Source organism: Canis aureus, chromosome 37, assembly GCF_053574225.1.
Source record: "Canis aureus isolate CA01 chromosome 37, VMU_Caureus_v.1.0, whole genome shotgun sequence".
Taxonomy (NCBI): Eukaryota; Metazoa; Chordata; class Mammalia; order Carnivora; family Canidae; genus Canis; species Canis aureus.
The window spans coordinates 1,561,773-1,584,482 of NC_135647.1; the positions used below are offsets into that span (position 1 = coordinate 1,561,773).

Genomic DNA, 22,710 nt, shown 5'->3' on the forward strand with positions numbered 1-22,710 from the left:
TTTTAGCCAATGGCACAGCTTCATTTTTGTGCCCAATAGAGACTATAAGTAGGGCACCTCTGGTTGCTTCAACTCTCACCCTATTCTGGTTTGCCCCTTTTTCTCCGTCATGTCGGGTCGGGGAAAGCAGGGCGGCAAGGCTCGCGCCAAGGCCAAGACGCGCTCGTCGCGGGCCGGGCTCCAGTTCCCGGTGGGCCGCGTCCACCGCCTGCTCCGCAAGGGCAACTACGCGGAGCGGGTCGGGGCGGGCGCGCCGGTGTACCTGGCGGCCGTGCTGGAGTACCTGACGGCCGAGATCCTGGAGCTGGCGGGCAACGCGGCCCGCGACAACAAGAAGACGCGCATCATCCCGCGCCACCTGCAGCTGGCCATCCGCAACGACGAGGAGCTCAACAAGCTGCTGGGCCGCGTGACCATCGCGCAGGGCGGCGTCCTGCCCAACATCCAGGCCGTGCTGCTGCCCAAGAAGACCGAGAGCCACCACAAGGCCAAGGGCAAGTAGATCTGGCAGTTTCCACCTGCCCAAGCCAAAAGGCTCTTTTCAGAGCCACCCACTTAATGAACCAAAGGAGCTGTGCCTTTAAGCCATTGTTGGCATAGCAAGGTTTAAATACTGACCTGCAAAAAAGGAAAGAGAGGTTGCCTAAGGTATTTGTGAATCTGTCACTTGACCGGAGAGTCCCTAAACTGAAGTCTTTTGAAGAAAAAAGACTTGCTTTAATGAACCCACGTGAGCAAAATTTGGGTATTCTTGATTTCTTTTTTTTTTTAAACATTTTTTTTTGTATTTCAGTTCTTTGCAAGTGTTTCTTAATTTCTTTTTTAAAGATTTTATTTATTTATTCATGATAGACTTCGAGAGAGAGGCAGAGAGACACAGGCAGAGGGAGAAGCAGGCTCCATACTGGCAGCCCGACGTGGGACTCGATTCCGGGACTCCAGGATTGCGCCCTGGGCCGAAGGCAGGTGCTAAACCGCTGAGCCACCCAGGGATCCCCTTATTCTTGATTTCTCTGCAGGATCAAATGTCCGTCTGCGACATAAACTTGGCGTCCTGTTACTGGGCTACAGCAAGACCTGAAGCCTCAGGGTTAGTTAGATCCCTAGCACTTGGCGGCCTCCGAAAAACAGCCCAAGGAAGCTGGGCTGGGAACTTCCAGCCTTTCAGACAGATAGGAAGAAATCCTGTAGGATCTGTGCTGCAACAGCCACAGCCTAAACTGCACAAAAGGGAATCTCATTGCTGAGTGGTGGGAGGGTATTCTCGCATCCGCCTCTCCGTGTGGAGGGAGAGCTGATTCTATCCTCTTAAAAGTTTGCTTTGCTGCCCTCCAGTCTTTGTCTGGTCTGCCTCTTCATTCCTCCTAGCGGTGTGACCACAGATGGCGGGCACCAGAAAACTGAGATAAAAAAATTCTGAACCATTTTCTTGGGGGCTCCTCTGGGATCTCTGGTGGTCACCATGGGCATCTGAGTAGTGGGCAGCAAGTCCCTCCCTCTGTTACAGTCCTCAACATGATGGGCACTCCGGAATCGCGGGGCTGCTGCTCTCAAGTCTTTGGTGATAGGTTCCCACTGACCCCTTCTCTAAGGGAAGGGATACACAAAGCTAGGAAAGGCCCCCAAGGGATCGTATTCCCAGTTCACTCCCAGTACCCTGATATGGTGAGGAATGGCTTTCTGCCTCTGCCTTCCTGTCTGGTGGCATCTGAGTCCTACTCCTTCACCTGTTACCCGATCAGGTAGAGAGAGCATCTAGGCTGACTAGGAGCGCAGGGCAGGTGGCGTCCCCCAGGGATCAGGCCCAGAACATGTTAGAAATAGCACCCCCGCCCACACACACACCCTTAATCCCCTCATTGGGGTCACACTGGCAGTGTTGACCTGCTGCCTTCCAGCCACTAAACATGTTTGCTCTTTTTGTGTGACAGAATGCTATATCCCTGCACCTTATGGATCAAGCTTGCTTGACATCCATGAGGGACTACCGTCAGAATACATGGGACCATTTTGTTACACTTGGCAAGGGGCATGCCCCTTTGCTCAACTATGACCATCCTAAAACGGACCCCGGTCTGGCTGGAATGCATCGGGGTAGGTATTGCTGAGAAGGGAAGGGCAACAGGCATCCACCCTGGCAGTTTATCCCTTCCCTGGTGGCCTGCTCTGTCCTTCCAGAAATTGGCCTTTGTTAACCTCTTAAAATGGGTTTGTCAAACAGAACAATGGTCTTATGCCCGTCATGCCAACTCTTAACGGGCCAGAAGTCTGGCACATCCATCCACCACTAATGGAGTCTTCCTGGGTCACAGCCAGTATCCTTTGAATCCTGTGGCTGGGAAACCCAGAGGTAATAAGAGTCAGGAAAAGTGGGGTCACTTCCTGGAGTAGGGTCAAGCCTGGGCAGAAGCAACCGCAACCCGGGCTGCTAGTTGCATGGACAGCCAGGACATTGCATCAGGAAGAAGTCCTCCTGATTAGCCATGAGGAGCTGAGGCAAGGGATGCCTTCTCCTCTCTGTTGTAGATGGGCATTTGCAAGTCCCTGACCAAAACCAGTACTCCTTGGGATGCTTCCTGAATAACTGGAACAGTTTGACCTGCAAACCTGAAACAAAAGGTGACTTATTCTCTTTCGTTCCAAGGCATGGCACAATAGAAATTGGAGGAGGGGACATGGCGGACTGAGGGAAGTATCGATTATAATACCCTTCTACAATTGCACTTGTTTGGCAAACATGAGGGAAAATGGGGAGAAGTGCCCTCTGGACAATATTTCTGGGCCTTAAAGGAAAATAAGGGCATGTGTCAGCAAAGCAGTATTGGCGAAGCCTGCTGGCTGCTCTCTCTTATGGCTGGACCCTGGGGGTAAAGGAACAGAGGATACCACCCCCACTCCAAAGGGAGACAAGCATATGGAGTCTGCAGAGGATTTTCCACCCCAGCTCAGTCTTCCCTAAGGTCTCAATCACTTGATCCAGATTTAAGATCAGGTCCCCTGACCTATCCTGAACCCCGTACTGATGCTTGGGGGCTCTCTCTCTTGCAAGAAAATGTAGTACCTGGAAGAGGACCAAGGGGAGGTGCTGCTCTGCCCCAGGAGCAGGTGTCCTTTTTGTTCCAAGCCCAGAGACAAAGGGGGACTTGGGAAATTTTCCAAAAACCCAGATAAATTTATAGAAGCCTTCCAAAATCTCACTTATGTGTTTGAATTAACCTGGAAGGATGTAATGCTCCTGTGAAATCAAGCTCTCTCTGAGGCCGAGAGGCATAGAGTCCTGGCCACTGCTGACAGATTTGGGGACGAACAGCTAATTAATCGTCAGGACACAGGTGGGCCCCTGAGGGACTTCCAGTTACCCTGGAGCCCAAGTTGTCCCTGCCTAAGAACCCAGTTGGGACTCTGACGATCCCCTCAGAAATTGGTACCTTGGTCACTTCCAGGCCTGTGGCCTAGACAAATTTAAGAGGTCAAAGGTTAAACCTCTAAATTATGCCAAGCTGTCTATTGTTACCCAAACTCAAGAGAAAAACCTGACAGCCTTCTTAAGGAGGTTGATAGAATCTATCTCCCCCCATTCTTCTGAAGCTAAGATTTTTTTCAAAGACAAATTTGTGACCCAATCAGCCCCAGATCTTCAGAAAAAGCTGCAAAAGTTGGCTGTGGCCCTGAGGGGACCTCGAAGAGCTCTTTGAGCTGCTAACCGGGTGTCTAACAACTAGGGCCCAGAGGGGAGTAAGGAACAAGAAAGAGGCTAAGAAAGTAGTACAGGCCCTCATTGCGCCCTTATGAGCCATTACTAACACAGTCCCCGGAGACACTGGTACCGGATGCCACCTCTGTGGCCATCCAGGGCCCTGGAAATCTGAATACCCTCGAGGATCTCAATCTATGAGGTTCAGACAACCAGCACCCCTGACAGGGTCTGATGGAACCCAGGGCTCTTCCCAGTGGCTCCCCCAGAATAACTTGCCATTGTGAACCCAGAGCCTCAGGTAATTCTAGAGATAGAGGAAAAGCCAGTCAATTTTGTTTCACCTTTTCTGTCCTACTCTCTGCCCTGGGACAACTCTCCCCTCAGCATTGTTGGTAAGGGCATCACTGGACAGCCCATAACCAGATTTTTTTTTCTCTCCTGCTGGGATGCACCTGAGGAGAGCTAATTTTCTCTCACTCCTTCTGAATAATGCCTGAGAGCTTCACACCTCTTAGTAAGAGATATTGGGAACTCCCATATTAATGGCCCCTGGACAGACTAGCCACTGCCTCCCCTTAACATAGGGGGAGGTGTGGGCAATTAATCTCCAGGTGTGGGCAATTCAGGGAGAATTGGGTCCAGCCTTAACTGAGGTGCCTGTTCACATACACCCTAAAGACCCGACAATCTTCCCCTGTCAGAAACACTACCCACTAAGACCAGAAGCAAAGGAGGGCCTGATAAAAATTAAAAATAATCTAAAGCAGCAGGGCCTCTTAAAAGAATGCAGCAGCCCATGTAACACCCCAACTTTGGGGGGGTGGTACAAATATGCAATGGGGAGCGAGATTGGTACAAGAGCTCTGCATTATTAATGAGGCTGTGATCCCCATTCATCGTGCAGTCCCCAACCCTTGCACCCTCGGCTCAAATTCCCTCAGGTAAAAGCTGGCTTGTAGCCCTAGGCTTAAAATATGCCTTCTTTTGTATTCCCCTTTATGTGGACTCTGTTTCTGTTTACATTTGAGGACTCCATGAATCCAACCACCCAGTTAACATGGACAGTTTTATTTCAAGGATTCCAGGATAGTCTGCATTTATGTGGACAGGCCCTGTCCTGACATCTCAGAATTTTCAGCTGCAGACAATATGGGGGTAGTCTCCTGCTATGTGCTCCCTTCTGAGCTGATCATACAAGCTGACACCCAAAAACTCTACCTTTTCTGGATACAAGGGGGTATAAGGTCTCTCAACCTGAGGATCAATTATGTGAGACATCTGTCTAATATCTGGGTCTAGTTCCTTCGGAGGGAACAAGGAGACCAGGAGAGGATAGGATATGGGCCATTGCCTCTCCCCAAACCCTTAAGCAGTTGAAAGGCTTTGGGGGCATAACTGGGTATTGTCACTTATGGATACCAGGATATGGGGAAATAGCATGACCTCTTTACCAGTTGATCAAGGACATGCAGGCAGCTGGAACCTGCTTATTAATATGGAGCCCAGAGTCAGAAAGGGCTTTGGAAAAAAACTCATAGATGCATTGCTCAGTGTCCCCGAGCCTTCCTACAGAGAGATCTTACAATTTAGATGTGACTGAAAAGAAGGGAATGGTCTTGGGCATTCTAACCCAGGCTAGGAGCTAACTGCACAGCCAGCAAAAAGCTCGACCTGGTGGCTTGTGGCCACCCCTGCTCTTTTAATCCCAAGGCTACAAAATTAACTTTGGGACAGGATCTTACTGTATACATCCCCCATAATATTCAAGGTGTCCTATTTTTTTTTAATTAACTGCCTTTTTTTTTTTTTTTTTATGATAGTCACAGAGAGAGAGGCAGAGACACAGGCAGAGGGAGAAGCAGGCTCCATGCACCGGGAGCCCAATGTGGGATTCGATCCCGGGTCTCCAGGATCGCGCCCTGGGCCAAAGGCAGGCACCAAACCCCTGTGCCACCCAGGGATTCCCACAAGGTGTCCTATTAACTGATAGTGACCACTGGCTCACGGAGAGCCGCCTTCTGCAGTACAGGCACTCTTACTGGAAGGTTCACTCATGCAAATAAAAACTTGCTCCACTTCAAACTCCACCATCGGGAGGAGGGTACAGAGCCAGCACACGACTCAACAAATTGTAGCTCCAACCTATGCTGCTCGGGAGAACCTCCAGGAAATCCCACTGTAGACCCTTTCCAGAGTGGACCCTATTCACCAACAGAAGCTAATTTGTTGAGCACGGCACCTGAAAGGCTAGGTACTCCATGGTTGCTTTGCCACTTTACTCAAAACAATACAAAGCAATCCCTTCCTATCTGGATCAAATGCCCAACTGACTAAACTAACAGCCCTCAACACAGCTTTGGAGTGCAGTAGAAACACAAGGGTAAACATCTAAACTGACTCCAAATACTCCTTCCTGGTTTTGCATGCCATGACACTATCTGGAAAGAGAGGCATTTCTTAGCTGCCTCTGGTTCCCCCCTTAAATAAAATCAAGAAATCAGCTGGTTCTTACAGGCCGTACCTCACCAGGAGAGGTAGCAGTGAGACACTGCAAGGGGCACCAAAGAGGAACAGGTGAGGTATTGGAAGGGAATAGGTTGTCTGATGCTGCAGCAAAATCTGTCTCCAGGTCCTCAGCTGCCCCTGTTGTTGCCTCGCTAATTTGGCATGGCTTCAGAACCCAGGAAAAACCTTGCCACTCCATGGAGAAAAAGCAACGGGCCTCAGAAGGAGATGGTACCCCTTGGCCTACAGGCTGCTCCAGCAGAGGATGGTAGGCTCAGCTACCCACCGCTAACCAATGGAAAGCTTTGGAAAAACCCTATATCAAACCTTCCATCTGGGACAGGATAAAACCTTGCAGAGACCACAAGTTTTTTACAGGAGAAAACCTGAATAAAACCATTAAACACATTTTAAAGATTTGTGAAGTCTGCCAAAACTAACTAACTAACTAAATAAATAACCCGTTCTGTCATCCACAAATCCCAAGGCATACAGTGAGTGGGGAGCTACTCTGAGGGAGATTGGTGAACGGATTTCACACATGTGCCTTGGAGCCCAAGGATACAAATGCCTCCTGGTTTGGGTAGATGCCGTCACACACTGGATGGAGGCCTTCCCCGCAGAACCACAGAGACCTCAGGTGGTAAAGACTCTGACGAATGAAATCATCCCCCCTTTGGACTTCCTTGGTCAAAGTGATAAGGACTCCTCCTTTAAGTCCCAGGTAGTAGAGTATCCAAGGCTTTGGGAATTCACTGTCACTCATACTATGGTGGATACCCCGATCCTTGGAAAATGTAGAAAGCACTAATGAGGTTATTAAACAACACCTCAGAAAGCCAGCACAAGAGGGGCACCTGGGTGGCTCGGTTGAGGTTCTGCCATTGACTCAGGTCGTGATCCCGGGGTCCAGGGATCGAGTCCTGCATCGGGCTCCCTGCATGGAGCCTGCTTCTCCCTCTGCCTGTGTCTCTGCCTCTGTGTGTCTCTCATGAATAAATAAATAAAATCTTGAAAGAAAGAAAGAAAGAAAGAAAGAAAGAAAGAAAGAAAGAAAGAAAGAAAGAAAGAAAGAAAGAAGACACCTAGCACAAGAAACAAGTCAGAATTGGGTGTCTCTCTCCCTATTGCCTCACTCCAGATTAGAAACACTCCTGCAGAAAGGGGCTCCAGCCCCTCTGAGGTCTCTTATGGGAGACCCATCCTTGTAATTAAATGAGCTGCTGGTAGATAAGGGAGTCTTTGATTTGGTAAATTGTGTCATCTCTCTGGCAAAGTCTCAGTGAAGCTCTTCGGGGGCTTTGCCCCCAGCTCCAAGACAACCAACTTTCCCTCTTTCATCCCAGGGGCCTACTTAGCTCCAGTCAAGACTATGCCCCTGCTCCCACCTCGGGCCACATGTCATAAAATAATCCAAAATGTGGGTGTAGGGAGCCCCAGTACTCAGGCAGCAAGTAAACTGCTTGGCAGGCATGACCTTCCAAAACCACTGAGCCCTGGACCTCCTGACCTCCTGACCTCCCAGGCAGGGGTCACCTGTACCTTCCTCCTGGGAAGAATGCTGCTTTTATATTAACAACACAGGTTAGATGGTCACTCATTTAGAGTCCTCAGATAACCTGGTGACCCAAATAGAGGATCTCTCCTCGTGGTGGGCGCCCGTTAGTGCCAACTCTGATTCTGGTGATGGCCATTTCACCTTAGTCATCTTCCTCCTGCTTTTTGGATCTTATGTTCTAAATCCCCATATCTGATTTATTTCTCTTTTCTCATTTAGAGTCCATCAGGCAACAGACAGTACTGTCTATGCAGCCACAGATGGAGACAGCCCCTACCTATGATAGGGACCTCTGGACAGAGTGCTGAGGAAGCGCTGTGCCTCCCCAGCAGGAAGCAGTCATGGATCCCTGGAAGGGCAGTGGGGAGCTACCTGATGGGAGTGGGAACAGGGCAGAGGCAGGCAGAGAGGACTACAGTAAGGACCAGCGGCCCCAAGGGTAAGATCTATATCGCAGCTGCTTGGCCTCCTGGAAAAACCACAGAGAAAAAAAACCCAAGAGGGCTGGGCTTGGGGAGGTAGCCTCACTGGAATACTGTCCCTATCAAAGACACAGAAATCCTTCAGGGTCCCCACTGAAAGAATCCCTGTTAAGCTGCACAAAAAGCAATCTCCTCTCATTGCTGGGGGTGAGGTTTGTGTGTGTGTGTGTGTGTGTCGGTATTCTTCTTGGATCCACCCTCTGTGTGGAGAGTTGATTCTAGCCTCTTAATAAAACTTTGCTTTGCTGCTTCCCACTGTGTCTGGTCTCCCTCTTCATTCCTTCAAGACACATGACCGGGGTCTGCGGACACCAGACAGCTGAGATCAGAAAAAATCCTGAAACACTATTAATGTAGGAAAAGATGTTAAGGTTCAAGCCAACGGCCCAGAAAGAATTCTTGAGATGTCTTTGGTGCAAAAAAGGCGGTTTTATGAAAGCACGGGGACAGGACCCATGGGCAGAATGAACTCCCCTGGGGTCACGAACAGTGGCCCATGGTATACTTTCAAGTTGGGAGGGGGTCAGGGAGAGCACAAGTCTCTCAGGAATTTTGGAAGCAAGGTTCCCAGGACGTTGAGGGGGCTAGCTGTTGTTAGGAAAGGATCATTTATTACCATCTAATAAAACCTGAGTCATGAGACCTTTCAGATGTGCATCAGTGGGTCATACACAAGGGGGATGACTGCTAATATGTATCTTGGGGGATTTATAGAGATAAAGCAGATTTCTAAAGGAATTTGTATAGATTAAAGCAGACTTACAGGATCCTGGGGGTCGGGCTAAGATTGCCTTATGAGGGGCAGCCCGGGTGGCTCAGCGGTTAGTGCCGCCTTCAGCCCACGGCTGAAGATCCTGGAGACCAGGGATCAAGTCCCATGTTGGGCTCCCTGCATGGAGCCTGCTTCTCCCTCTGCCTGTGTCTCTGCCCCCTCTCTCTCCTTCTGTGTCTCTCATGAATAAATAAATAAAATCTTTTTTAAAAAAGATTGCCTTATGACCTTAGCAAAGTATTAACATCGAGGCAGCTGAATTCCTAGAAATATGACAAGTCCTGTTTCAAGGACTTGTCAGTGGACAGTAGGTAGCAAGGAAATTGCATAATTTTTCTTTTGCCTTTTTTCCTGCATCACTATGACTGACCTCCTTTCCCTTTTCTCCTAATTCAACTGAATCTTACTGAATAGGACATCACATTTTTAACTTAATTATATGGGGACCCAATCAGTTATGATGCTGCCAACTTCTGCCACTGGTCTCCCCACCATCACACCCCGCTCATCATCAAGTCACTAGAGAGGGCCTTCATTCCTCTCCACCCATGTACACATCAGTTAATGTTTACTTCTTACCCATGAATTTCTTAATTAAAATCAGATTCTGTGGCATTTCTACTCTGTTGGAATAAATTTATTTTCTGAGTCTTGAAATATCTGTGTGTCTTCTAGGTAAATCTGAACTGCAATCACGTGCAAAGACAGAATAAGTGACCACAACAATCACAAATAGGAAGTAACTGTTACCTTGGAAAGCATTTCTTTTTAATGTATTTTATTATTTGATGTCAGAGGACCCAAATTCTGATTTCAGTAAATCTGACCATTCAGTTGTCTCCTCTTAAAATGTCACCTGCATTATCTGAGTTTGTAAATTTTGAATAGCAATTTCTCTTAGAAATATAAATGTCATGTAGAGTAATACAGCTCCAAGGAAAGCCTATGAGTTCTTTCTATTTTTAATAATAAAATAGGTGCTTTTTATTATTGATGTTGATGATGTGACATGGTTCAGAACAAATCTAGAATGAGCCACTTTGACATGTGGATTATTTTGAGATGAAGACAATTAGGCTCAAAATACTCAGGAAGAGATTTTTACCTCCACTCTCAACTGCCTAAAAGAATTTAAGAGATGATCACCAGAGATAACTACAAAGTATGAGCCAAGTGTGGTAAGATGAAGGGAGCTCAGTAGGACCTGTTCCTTCCAATTTCTCCCATGTCTGTGTCTCTGCAAGGCCTGGCAAACCTTCCTTTGCTAAACATTTGCTTTTCCATCTTCCTATGAACTGTCTTCCTTCCTTTTGAAGTCCCAGGCCTTACTCCCTTCTTAGCTCTGTAGCATAGAGGCCTCAACTGAGTGTTGGGGAGCCTCTCCTGTCTTTGTGGGTCTCCTGCATGAATGAAATTGAACATTTTTCTCTTGTTAATCTGTCCTATGTCAACTTAATTAATAGACCATCCAAAGAACCTAGAAGGGAAGAGAGGACAAGTTTTTTTTGCCCCAACAGATGAAATTACCAGTACTTGCTTTACTGCATTGTTTGTATTCCTCACAAGAACTACCACATTGTTAAATTGTTATTCAAATTATATTATTGGTGTGGTTTTGATTAATCAAATCAATGAACCCATAATCAAATGACTGACAAATAAATACACATTTTTGTTTTGAGTAAAATATCCAGATATGATACATCATTGCTAATAATTCCCTGTTAATTGAATTTTTTTGTTGATCAATTATAGCTCCAAAGTCACTGGACAAAGAGTGTACTATTATGACTTACATAATTAGAAAAATAATTTAAACTTTTTAAAATGGAGATAACGTTTCAACAAGTTTTGATTTAAAAAATTCAGATATTTGTAATTGCAATTAGATCCAGAAGAACAAATTAGAACTTGATAGTTTACACTCTGAAGTTATTTTCATAGGAGATAAAGTTCCATTTTAGTGGTAGAAGATTAATGGGAAAAAAAGTTTTTTTAAACTGAAGTGATTGACAGAGGGAAAGTGTATGTAAGCTTTCTTTCTGGAGTTGGTCTTCTGTTAATTTCTCTCTCTGCAGACTCTATGAAAGCACTTAAAAGTGTCTTCCCAAATTAGGTATCTTTAGTATCTTATCCAGTAGTTGATAAAGTCCCTTAGAGAGTGGGTTTGATTCTTATTTGCATCTTCCTCAACATTAGTTCAATGAAAACATCATAAAATATGGTCAATATATTGTGTTAATTTTATAATAATAAAAACCATATAACATAGGTAAGTGGTGTAAAATAAAAATGAGAAGGGGTGTAGCTCAGTTGGTTAAGCATTTGCCTTCATGCCTCCGGTCATGATCATGGGATTGAGCCCCACATCAGGATTCCTTCTCAGTGAGGAGTCTGCTTCTGCTTCTCCCCATGGTTGTGTGCCTTTAATAAATAACTAAAATCTTTTTTTAAAAAATAATAAAATAAAAAGAAAAAAGATGTTGAAAGTTAAACAAGGATGAGATCACATGGTGGAAAACAGGGATTGTTAAGTGAGCAACTTCAAAGCAGTCAACCTAGTGGAAGCAGCATAAAGAAGAGCAGAGTCCAAGAAGCAATGATCAGCTTGAAAGACTTAAGTCACCTTTTCAGTTCATGATATTAATTTATCTGGAAAAAGGCTGTTCTGGATGACATTATTACTTTGTCTATCAACTATCACCCAGTCTATCAACAACCTCACATTTAAATAAACACTACTGATGTCAAAGAGTGTTAGTTACCTGGTGGAATAATGAGACAGCCTCAGGGACTTGTGGCAGCAGTGGTTTGGAAGGTGGGGATTCTGGGCAAGGGGCTAACTACAAGAGCAGAGAATCACGGATCACCCAACCATGACAAATTTCTGAGGCTCTCAAACTAACTTTCCTCTAATTTTTTTTTCTGTTTTTTTATAAATCTCTCAACTTACAGACTTTTATATATGCTTACTATTTAAATTGTTTCTATGAAAATACTAGTTTTCCGGGGGTAGTGGTAGTGTTTCAGGAGGGGGTTTTGGTAAAGAGGGAATAGCAATGAGTCCTTTGCTGTGATTATCCTTCACTTATATTTTTAGCTGTGAGGATACTAATTGGAAGTTATTTCAAAACACAATACATGATAAAGATGTACATACATATCTAAGAAATTGGAACAGAAGAATAAAGTAACAAATGTTTATTTTGTTCAGGGTAATAAATATTAAAAATACATTTTAACCAAAAATGAATGTCCATAAAAATCTATTGAAGGAGAACAGATTTTGCCACCCCAAAATATCCTCTTTGGCATAAGGATCTTTTTTATTTTTAAGATTTTATTTAGGGGATCCCTGGGTGGCGCAGCGGTTTGGCACCTGCCTTTGGCCCAGGGCGCGATCCTGGAGACCCGGGATCGAATCCCACATCAGGCTCCCGGTGCATGGAGCCTGCTTCTCCCTCTGCCTGTGTCTCTGCCTCTCTCTCTCTCTGTGACTATCATAAATAAATAAAAATTAAAAAAAAAGATTTTATTTATTTAAGAGAGAGATCACAGAGGGAAAAGCAGACTCCCACTGAGCAGGGACCCCAATGTGGGGCTTGATTCCAGGACCCTAAGATCATGACCTGAGGCTAAGGCAGACACTTAACCGACTAAACTACCTAGGAGCCCCTAGCATAAGGATTATTTTGAGTTAAAAGAAGTCAAAACGGGAACCCTGGGTGGCGCAGTGGTTTAGCGCCTGCCTTTGGCCCAGGGCGCGATCCTGGACACCCGGGATTGAGTCCCACATCAGGCTCCTGGTGCATGGATCCTGCTTCTCCCTCTGCCTATGTCTCTGCCTCTCTCTCTCTCTCTCTCTCTGTGTGTGTGACTATCATAAATAAGTAAAAATAATAAAAAAAAAAGCAGTCAAAACTTAGCAGATTCAGGAAACCCCCTTTAATTTCACCCTCAACTGCTTAAATTTACATTGGAAAGGGGGCCTGAACCAGGAAAAGAGCTATTATCAGACATACCTTTTAACCTAAGAAACGTATCCACATAATCGAGCAAACTTTTATTTTCCAAACATCTCTCTCCTGCCTGTGAAAGCTCTTCCTTCTCTTTGTACTACCAGACCCTTTCACTTTTCCCTAGTTTAGGATGGTATATAAGACTCAATTAACAGACTTAGACTTTTATGAGGCTTCCATACATATGAAGTTTGTTTTATTCCTGTTAGTCTGTCTCATATCAATATAATTGTTAGATCAGCCAAAGAACTTAGAAGGGAAGAAGGGAAATATTCCTCCCCACATACTATAAATACATACTTAAGATAAATATGGATTCTGTTAATCCTTTAATAACATGTAGCAAAAATAAATATTAGTTATGTAACATTTTATATATAATGTAGCATGTTTTAAATCCATGTTTATTAAAGTAAAAATATTTTAAAGTATTATATAACTACAAAATATTTTAAATTTAGTACTAAAAATAAAATTAGGGATGCCTGTGTGGCTCAGCGGTTGGGCATCTGTCTTTGGCTCAGGGCATGATCCCGGGGTCCTGGAATTGAGTCCCACGTTGGGCTTCCTGCATGGAGCCTGCTTCTCTCTGCCTATGTCTCTGCCTCTCTCTCTCTCTCTCTCTCTGTTTCTCTCATGAATAAATAAATAAAATCTTTTTTTTTAAATTTCTTTTTATAGTATACAGAAACATATTCTGTATACTCAATATTTTATGTAAATTATCTCCATTAATTTTTTTTTTTTGAAAGAGTGATAGGCAGGGAAGGGGCAGAGGGAGACAGAGAATCACAAGTAGGTTCCACACTCAGCTCAGAGTCAAACACATGGCTTGATCTCACAATCCTGAGATCATGATCTGAGCTGTCAGATGCTATGGATTGAGCCAGCCAGGTGCCCTTCATTAGTTCTTACAATAATGCTATGAGGTAAGTATTGTTACTGTCTAATTCCACTCTAGATTAGTAAAGATTTAGAAGATATAAGCAAGTGCCCAAAATCTGATTGATAGAGGAGATACAATTTAAAACCAAATTTTTCTAACTCTTGTTTCAGCTATTGTTTCTAAAACACGCAACTGAATGACTCACATTATTACAGGAGTTTACAAAATTGTATCAGTGTCAAAAATTTCAGAGTATGATCCCATATCTGTTCTTTAAAAATAAAATTCAATGTATGCCAAAAATATCATTCCATGTTAAATATTGTATGAAAACCAAATTTTTATTTTAGTCATTAAAAATTAAAATGCTTAAAAGCAACCCAAAGTACCAAATTTTTAGATTTAAGTACTTGACTTTTGCAGGGTTTGTATTGTATTCTAATTAATTTATAGTTAATGCAATTACGATCAAACGCTCAAAGGGCTTTTTTCCCAAACTACTACAATGATTCTAAATTTACCCCCCCCCCAAAGAAATCTTGTGAAACTACATCAGAAACTTTTGAAAACAAATAATAAATAATGCAGTACCAAACTATGACCTGTAATACAACTATAGCTTAAAATACTGATGTAAAAAACAAAACAAAAAAAAAAAAAGATGTAGTAAAAAGAATAGTTGGGGGGGGGGATAAATTCCCCTCTACCCTTCTAGGTGCTGTGATTCCTCCCCACCGTAAAAAAAAAAAAAAAAAAACTAATGAGAAAAACAAACTGCAGTTTAATAACATGTACACCTCCTGTACACGTGGGAGATACTCTGAAGAACTGAGTAAAACTCCCTGAAAAAGCCGAAGCCACCACCTTGAACACTGTCTTCAGCTCCAAGATGGTGTAGGAGGGGAGTGAGCAGGGAGGGGGGCACGTATGGGCCACCAGGAAACGGGTGGGGAACAGGTTGTCACGCAGAATGAAGTCTGGGCCTTCTCCCACGGACAAGACTCCGATGACCGACTTTCTTCTTCTGGTGCAGAGAGGGACACACTTCCCCACTGAGGTCTCCTTCCTACATGGAAAATGTCCCTAAGAGTGACTTCTACTCTGGTTTCAGAGACTCTCCTGTGTACGGCATTTCTTAAAAATAATCCGCTCAGGGCAGCCCCGGTGGCTCAGCGGTTTAGCGCCGCCTGCAGCCCGGGGTGTGATCCTGGAGACGCGGAATCGGGTCCCACGTCGGGCTCCCTGCATGGAGCCTGCTTCTCCCTCTGCCTGTGTCTCTGTCTCTCTCTTATTCCCTGTGTCTTTAATAAATAAATAAAATCTTAAAAAAAAAAAATTGCTCGAAAACAGTCTATGCCAAAGATCCCATTTTGGGGTGCCATACTCTGCTCCCCTTCCTACCAAAGTGGCCCATTTTGCGGCGGCAGGTCTTATCTTGGGGTGGCATCTGGGGGTACCCTTCCCAGCTAACAATTACTCCGATGGAGACGAGGACGTGCAGGACTGTTGGACACGGGAAGCCCCTAATCGCATTCCGCTGAGTAAGGAGGGGAGGCTGCAGAAGCGAACAGCCCTGGGCTGCGGAACCCGCCCAGCTCGGCGGCGAGCGCCCGGCTCCGTCCTCACGGGACGGTCCCGGGAGCGCGGCCCGAGGGGGCGGAGCCCGAGGAGGGGCCGAAGCCCCGCTTCCCGCCCGCGCCCTCAGTTCTCAACGAGGTCCGACGCCTGCTTATAATTACTCCCGGCGGAGGCGCAGGCCCAGCGCCGGGAGGTCGTCGCTCAGAGCGCTTGTGCCATGTCTGGTCGCGGCAAGGGCGGGAAGGGGCTGGGCAAGGGCGGCGCCAAGCGCCACCGCAAGGTGCTGCGCGACAACATCCAGGGCATCACCAAGCCCGCCATCCGGCGGCTGGCCCGGCGCGGCGGCGTCAAGCGCATCTCGGGCCTCATCTACGAGGAGACCCGCGGGGTGCTCAAGGTGTTCCTGGAGAACGTGATCCGGGACGCCGTCACCTACACGGAGCACGCCAAGCGCAAGACGGTCACGGCCATGGACGTGGTCTACGCGCTCAAGCGCCAGGGCCGCACCCTCTACGGCTTCGGCGGCTGAGCTCCGCATCCGTTGCCTAAACCAAAGGCCCTTTTCAGGGCCTCCATCCTTTCATCTGAGGAGTTGCGATGCTGGTTTAGTTCTAGCTTGTGGAAAAAGGAGTTTGGCCTTGAAGTATCTGTTTCCGTCCTTGTGTTTACCGATCCTTAGTTCTTGGAGAAAGCGCTAGTCCTAAATTTTACATGGTTTCCCCCGGGTTTGTTTTTGAAGTTGTATTAGGTTTTCTGTATTTAACATTTGACGTTTAAATCTTTTAAGCGGGGGCAGCCCGGGTGGCTCAGCGGTTTAACGCCGCCCTCAGCCCAGGGCATGATCCTGAAGATACACGATCGAGTCCCATGTTGGGTTCCCTGCCTGGAGCCTGCTTCTCTCTGCCTGTGTCTCTACCTCTGTCTCATGAATGAGTAAGTAAAATCTTAAAAAATAGGTCTTTAAGCGGAATTTTAATACAATATTAATCTTGCCTGACCTTGGAAGGAGGAAAGGCACCTGGCACCTCAGCTGGAGTTTGCGAGAAGGCACATTTCAGTGTATACGAGGCCTTAAAGCTTAATCACAATTTAGTGACCTCTATTCTGGTGCCATCTGTCCTGTGCTTAAATGAGCTTAACTGGAGAGCAAGTCATGACGAGCCATACTTTGCTTGTCTCCCTTCTAAGAGACCAAGCATGTGATTAGCCCCGGGCTTCAGACCTGGTTTCCACTGGGAGCAGAGACTGGAAGCCTGTAGAAGACTTGATGCTGGTCAATACCTACAGAACAGCTGGTGAGGGTGGGATGCAATAAAAAGGCATTTCAGGGCACCCCCGGTGGCGCAGCGGTTTAGCTCCGCCTGCAGCCCGGGGTCTGATCCTGGGGACCCGGGATCCGGTCCTGCGTCAGGCTCCCTGTATGGAGCCTGCTTCTCCCTCTGCCTGCGTCTCTGCCTCTCAGTCTCTCTCTCTCTCTGAACAAATAAATTAAAAAAAAAAAAAGGCATTTCAGCTAAATAAGGGAAACGGTTGCAACACAAATGTTACCATGAATGAAGGCAGCTCCTAACCCAGGAGAGCTACTAAAAAGAGATCCTTAGTGCAAAGTACAAAAGGAGTCAAACTCGAGATTAGGATGTAAATCCAGACCGATTCTTAAAGTCGTTTTAGGATTCTCCCAGAGAAGATCTTAAAAACTAGAGAAAGATCCCAAAATCAAAGGTGAAGACTTGGGTGTTGGTAGGAAGCTTTGCTAATGCAGATACATAGATTGAAGTAGTCATTGCCCACATGCATATAAAGAGAATAAGCAATGATGACATATATACATTTTAAAGCTGAAGTTAAAAACTCAACACCTTCTTGCCTCACCAAGAGTTAACCCTTGTAAGGTCAGATGTTAAATGTGCATCTAGCCCGTCTACCAGAGTTGGTAGGGTCCTCAAGGACCCTAGAGGCATCTCTGAAATACAGTGGTGCCTTCTTAATGATGGTAATCTCCTGTTTTCCTGAGAAGACCTGGGCCTAACTTCAGCTAACATAGAACTCCAAATTGCAAAACCTGCAGTATTTTGAATGCTTTGTGTTCACTTAGCTCTCCGACAGAGTGAGATTTCTTTTTTGTCTGCTATTCCTGTAGCAGACTGCATGATATGTATCACATTCTGATTTAATGCTTATTCAATAATGAAACTTTTCTATTTCTAGTACCTTTGTGGAGCAATTTTCTGAGATGGGAGATCTTTTTTTAAAATTATATTTCCCCAACACGTTCTGAGGGTCAATTAGGCATTTGTAGCTTTCCATTAATTTCTTGAATAATTTTGATAAAAGTCAATTCTTAGAAAAAAAATTTAAAAAAGCTCTAGGTATTCTGTACATTATTTATAAATTGCTATTAAAATAGCAATTTTTATAGCTAATATTCTAGTACTTGTCTTTAGACATCTATGACTTATATTCATAGCCTGATTTAATGAAACTTTGAAAACTTCTTGATAATATCTTTCCTAAATCCAGGTCCTAAATTTTGAATAACGAAACCTTTAATGTATTACATCTGAACTACTTTTGTAGTTTCCCAAGTGACCACTGGGCCACTCATACTTTCTCATTTCATGAGAAAAGACATACTTTGTATTTGTGATTAGCCATATACAATTGTAGAACTGTTGTGTTATATATCTCACAATAGGAAAAAAGAGAGTAAATAAAAAATATTCATCCCTGTTGCAATCAGATAAAATGCTTCTAATATAAATGTGTAACAATCATACTATTTAAGTTGGATAAAACATACTTATATTTGCTTAAACAGAACAATGTTACTGTAACTGTAACTGAGTTGTTTTTTTTTTTTTTTAAGATTTTATTTTTATTCATGAGAGACCCAGAGAGAGGCTTAGACATAGGCAGGCTCCATGCAGGGAGCCCAATGTGGGACTCCATCCTGAGACTCCAGGATCATGCCCTGGGTTGAAGGCAGGTGCTCAACTGCTGAGCCACCCAGGCGTCCCTGTAACTGAGTTTTTATTGGCAATCACCAATGACACATTCATGATTTGTCCATTATAAACACCTAATGAATGCCAACTATGATCATCATCCTTAAAAGACCAAAACATCTTTATTCACTTTAAATTTTAAAAGTTCTCTATTCTTTGGGGTAAGTGATGGAGACAAGTAATAGGCCATTAATTGTCCCTCCGAGCTAATAGACCAGTGACCTCCTTGACTTGACAAGCCAGGTCTCATTTTGCTCATGGAGAAGATTATAATTAAAGTTAAAAATTGTCATTTTTCCTATGACAATTCTTTCTGAATTATTGTCTGAACATTTTTCCAACTGCATCAGGCAGACTCTCCATTAAGACATCTCTTGCAAGATTAGCAGAGGTAGAAACGTTTCTCCAGTGTCCAGTTTTACAAAGGAACCTATGCTGAACGCCAACAAGCCCTAAAAGCCCTTTCACAGGACCTACCTCCTTGAGCAAATTCTTGCACGAACTTAAAGATACCGAACCAACTCAGGGGAAACTTTTGGCTATAGGGTTGGTTGACAGGACTAGCAACCTGTGCAAGTGACAGTGACATGGCCCACAGCGCTGTGGCCACACAGACCAGCGAGAGCTCTGCACCGCAGGGCGTGTGCGCAACGCAAGCACTACAAGCCAGTGTCACGGCTCCTTGGGTGAGGGTAGGGGGGGGCGGGAAAAGGGCCTTTGTGTTTAGGGAGGACAACGGTCCGGAGCTCAGCCGCCGAAGCCGTAGAGGGTGCGTCCCTGGCGCTTGAGCGCGTAGACCACGTCCATAGCCGTGACCGTCTTGCGCTTGGCGTGCTCCGTGTAGGTGACGGCGTCCCGGATCACGTTCTCCAGGAACACCTTGAGCACCCCGCGGGTCTCCTCGTAGATGAGGCCCGAGATGCGCTTGACGCCGCCGCGCCGGGCCAGCCGCCGGATGGCGGGCTTGGTGATGCCCTGGATGTTGTCGCGCAGCACCTTGCGGTGGCGCTTGGCGCCGCCCTTGCCCAGCCCCTTCCCGCCCTTGCCGCGACCGAACGAGGTGAGAGACTAGTGCACAACGTCCCGTCCCTTCTCCAGCGCTGCAGGCTTTTCTACCTCTGCTAGAGGACCGAACTGAGAAGCTAAGATGGAAGTGCCACTGCGTGGGAGAGGGAAGGCAAACCAAACAAAACAAAAAACAAGACAGGCTTAGGTTTCCTTGTACTGGGTTTGTTTTGTACCTCCTAACTATTCTGTTACCCTGTTAAAGCTTTAAAAATTGCTTTTGAATGCTAATGCCAAACGCGAATGTTGTTAGAAATACCAAAAAAGGACAAGCAATAAAATAACCTTTTCTCCCACCACACAAAGAACAGTTACTACTGCTAGCTAATTTGATATTTTGGTGAACAGATAAATGCACATATTTTTTCAAAGAAAATTCACACAATGCTATGTATGGTGTCTCGGAACTTCTTTACGCTATATTTTAATCAATTCCCCTTCTCTAAGGACACAAAAAAGTTGCTCTTAATACCTGTTAGTCCTTCTTAAGAATTCACTACGGTATACCTTAACCAATTACCTAGCAATTCCTTAACAAGCCACATATGTAAAATAATTCTTTTCTGTACTGAAGTACGGACGTACAGATGTATCACTTTTTTTTTTTAAAGATTTTTATTTATTTATTCATTAGAGACACACACAGAGAGAAAGAGAGAGAGAGAGAGAGAGAGAGAGAGAGAGGCAGAGACTCAGGCAGAGGGAGAAGCAGGCAGATTCTATGCAGGGAGCCTGTCCCGGGTCTCCAGGAGCCTGTCCCGGGTCTCCAGGATAACACCCTGGGATGAAGGCGGCATGAAACCACTGAGCCATCTGGGCTGCCCAGATGTACCACTTTTAACACAATATTGGAACTGTAGGGGGTGAGGGCAGGCCATCCTAAGAGTGGTCGCTTTGACATGAAGGTATTAAAATCCAGCAAATTCTGGAAAAGTTTTTACCCCCTCCACAACTGCCTAAAAGGTAATTAGATAGAACACCTGGTCCAGGAAGAGAGTCATCACAGCAGATAATTGTATTATGCTATGAGCTAGGTGCAGACCATGGGGAGGACCAAGGCCTGTTTGTCTGAGTGCCTGCAAATATTTGTGTACCAGACAATTACTCTTCCTGTGAATTACATTGCTTCCCTTTGAAGTCCCAGGCCCCAGACTCTTTCTCCTTAGCTCAGAAAGACATACATACTTCACATTTTGCTTGACAGTCTTTGAAATTTCATGTCTGTATGGATTGCCTGTACAACTGAATTTGATTTTCTCCTGTTAATCTGTCTCATGCCAATGTGATTCTTGGCCTGGTTACAAAGACTTAGAAAGGGACAGGATATCTATGCTCCCTGACAGAACTATTCCTAAAAATTCTATTCTCTTCTATAGTTTAATCAGCTTCCTTTACCAAAGGAAATCTATTCTCCGTTGAATCTTTGGAAAATTTACATTAGAGAACATGAAAAAAAAAAAAAGGTGATTGTTTATGCCTGTGTAATACTCCATCGTAAATAGTTTCTATGATACATTTTAAACAAAATCTCTAGTATTTAACAAAACGTGCTTTCTATTGTTTTCTATTTTAAAAGAGCGTTCTGTACATAAGTTATTTCCTGAGGATAACCTAGAATTGAAATGCCTTGTCAGAGAGGATGTAGATTTTGTGGTATTTAATTAATATTACTACATTTTCCACCAAATTCTTACCACATTCGCCTGTGCCAGCAATAACTGTTGTGCATATACATTCACTGTCACTGATACAACACCAAAAAGAGGCATATGTTGAAATGCTCTATTCTGCTCCCTTTCAAAATATTGTAACTTCTTTCAGGTTTATTTATTTATTTTTCTTCTTCTTTCAGGTTTAAAGAAAGAATGCACCCCCTTTGGAATTTTTTTCACAATTGCATTGCACTTTTTAAGTGCAGGAAAATGGACATATTTAAAAGAATGAGTTCTACATCTTTGTATATTGTAGGAGCTAGAAAATTTTCCTTCATTTCCTTCTAGATTCTCTGGCTGATCTACTACTTAAAGTGACAGGAGACAAATTCATAGAAGAAAAACATTTAATTTTGTCAGTTCAGAAGCCCTGTAAAAAATAATACTTAAAGGCAGTCAAAGAATGAAGGTTTCTATGCTATCTCCGGCTAAGGAATGGGAGAGGGGACTACAAAGAGAAGCGAAATTCATAGCGAGAGAAGAGATGTTTAGCAATTGCACATGTGCCCTGAGGAGCTGAGATCTCACATGAAAAAGTTCCATCTTATAAGAATTCCCTCTCTGTTATCAACCCGTCACCTAAATTCTTTCAAGCAGTTAGGGGAAGGGCAGAATTTCCTTCTGACCTATGGTATTTTCAGGTGACATCAATTCAAAATTGTCCACGTGTCAGTGGCATTTGGGGGAGCCTTGTTTGTTTGTTTGTTTGTTTGTTTATTTGAGACAGAGAGAGAGACAGAGGCAGAGACACAGGCAGAGGGAGAAGCAGACCCCATGTAGGGAGCCTGATGTGGGACAAGATCCCGGATCTCCTGCAGAGCCACCCAAGGATTGGGGAGCTCTGTTCTGAAACTCTTCACTGTCCTATCCGCTGGGTTTGAACTTGGGCCTGGCTCGCAGCAGAGGGGCAATAAGTATTTGTTGGATGAACTGTAAGGGAATGGAACATTCTCTGCCTTCTTTGGATCTCTGCCTATGAGTTAAACTGACAGAAGATATTAATTAATTAATATCCGTAATAGGAAAAAAAGCATACACATTTTATCAAAGTTTTGCATGTTACATGGATGCCTTCAGGAGAGAAGGAAGTCCCAAAGCAACTAATCAGGGGGAATTTCATGTCTTTTAGACAAAGATGCATTTGTGAAGATGTGACAAGACAAAGTGGTTTGAGCTTGGGGTAGTAAACCGAAGAAACAGCAAGGTTTTGTTTTTTTTTTTTTTCCTGTGACCCTGCATCTAAATACCTGGTCTCTGGTTATAAGAAGGCCTCCCCTCCTCAGGGTACAGGGCTGGCCCCTTCCCCAGGATAGGTTTATCTCCAGCTTTCAGGGAAGGGCTGAGCAGGGTGGGGGAGGTTCCTGTGACCTTCCCACTTCTGCAGTTTTCTCAAACTCTTTTAAGCTTTAGATATTCAGTATATGCCTAGCT

General features: G+C 44.8%; 2 protein-coding genes and 1 pseudogene across 3 annotated transcripts; 2 read left to right on the plus strand and 1 right to left on the minus strand.

Moving 5' to 3' along the window:
- Window positions 1–24: 24 nt before the first annotated feature.
- Window positions 25–8,494, plus strand: LOC144306535 (histone H2A type 1-H-like; annotated as a pseudogene). The gene is made up of 2 exons (XR_013373610.1): window positions 25–1,090; window positions 1,932–8,494. The product of XR_013373610.1 is annotated as a histone H2A type 1-H-like (transcript).
- A 7,207-nt stretch (window positions 8,495–15,701) lies between these two features.
- Window positions 15,702–16,424, plus strand: H4C12 (H4 clustered histone 12). Its single transcript, XM_077885979.1, has one exon. It carries the CDS (start codon window positions 15,715–15,717, stop codon window positions 16,024–16,026), a length of 312 nt encoding a protein of 103 aa, XP_077742105.1. The 5' UTR covers window positions 15,702–15,714; the 3' UTR covers window positions 16,027–16,424.
- A 2,779-nt stretch (window positions 16,425–19,203) lies between these two features.
- LOC144306457 (histone H4-like) lies at window positions 19,204–21,336 on the minus strand. Its single transcript, XM_077885869.1, has 2 exons — window positions 21,262–21,336; window positions 19,204–19,570 (listed from the first exon to the last, which is right to left on the minus strand). Exons 1-2 carry the CDS (start codon window positions 21,334–21,336, stop codon window positions 19,250–19,252), a joined length of 396 nt encoding a protein of 131 aa, XP_077741995.1. The 3' UTR covers window positions 19,204–19,249.
- Window positions 21,337–22,710: the final 1,374 nt, after the last annotated feature.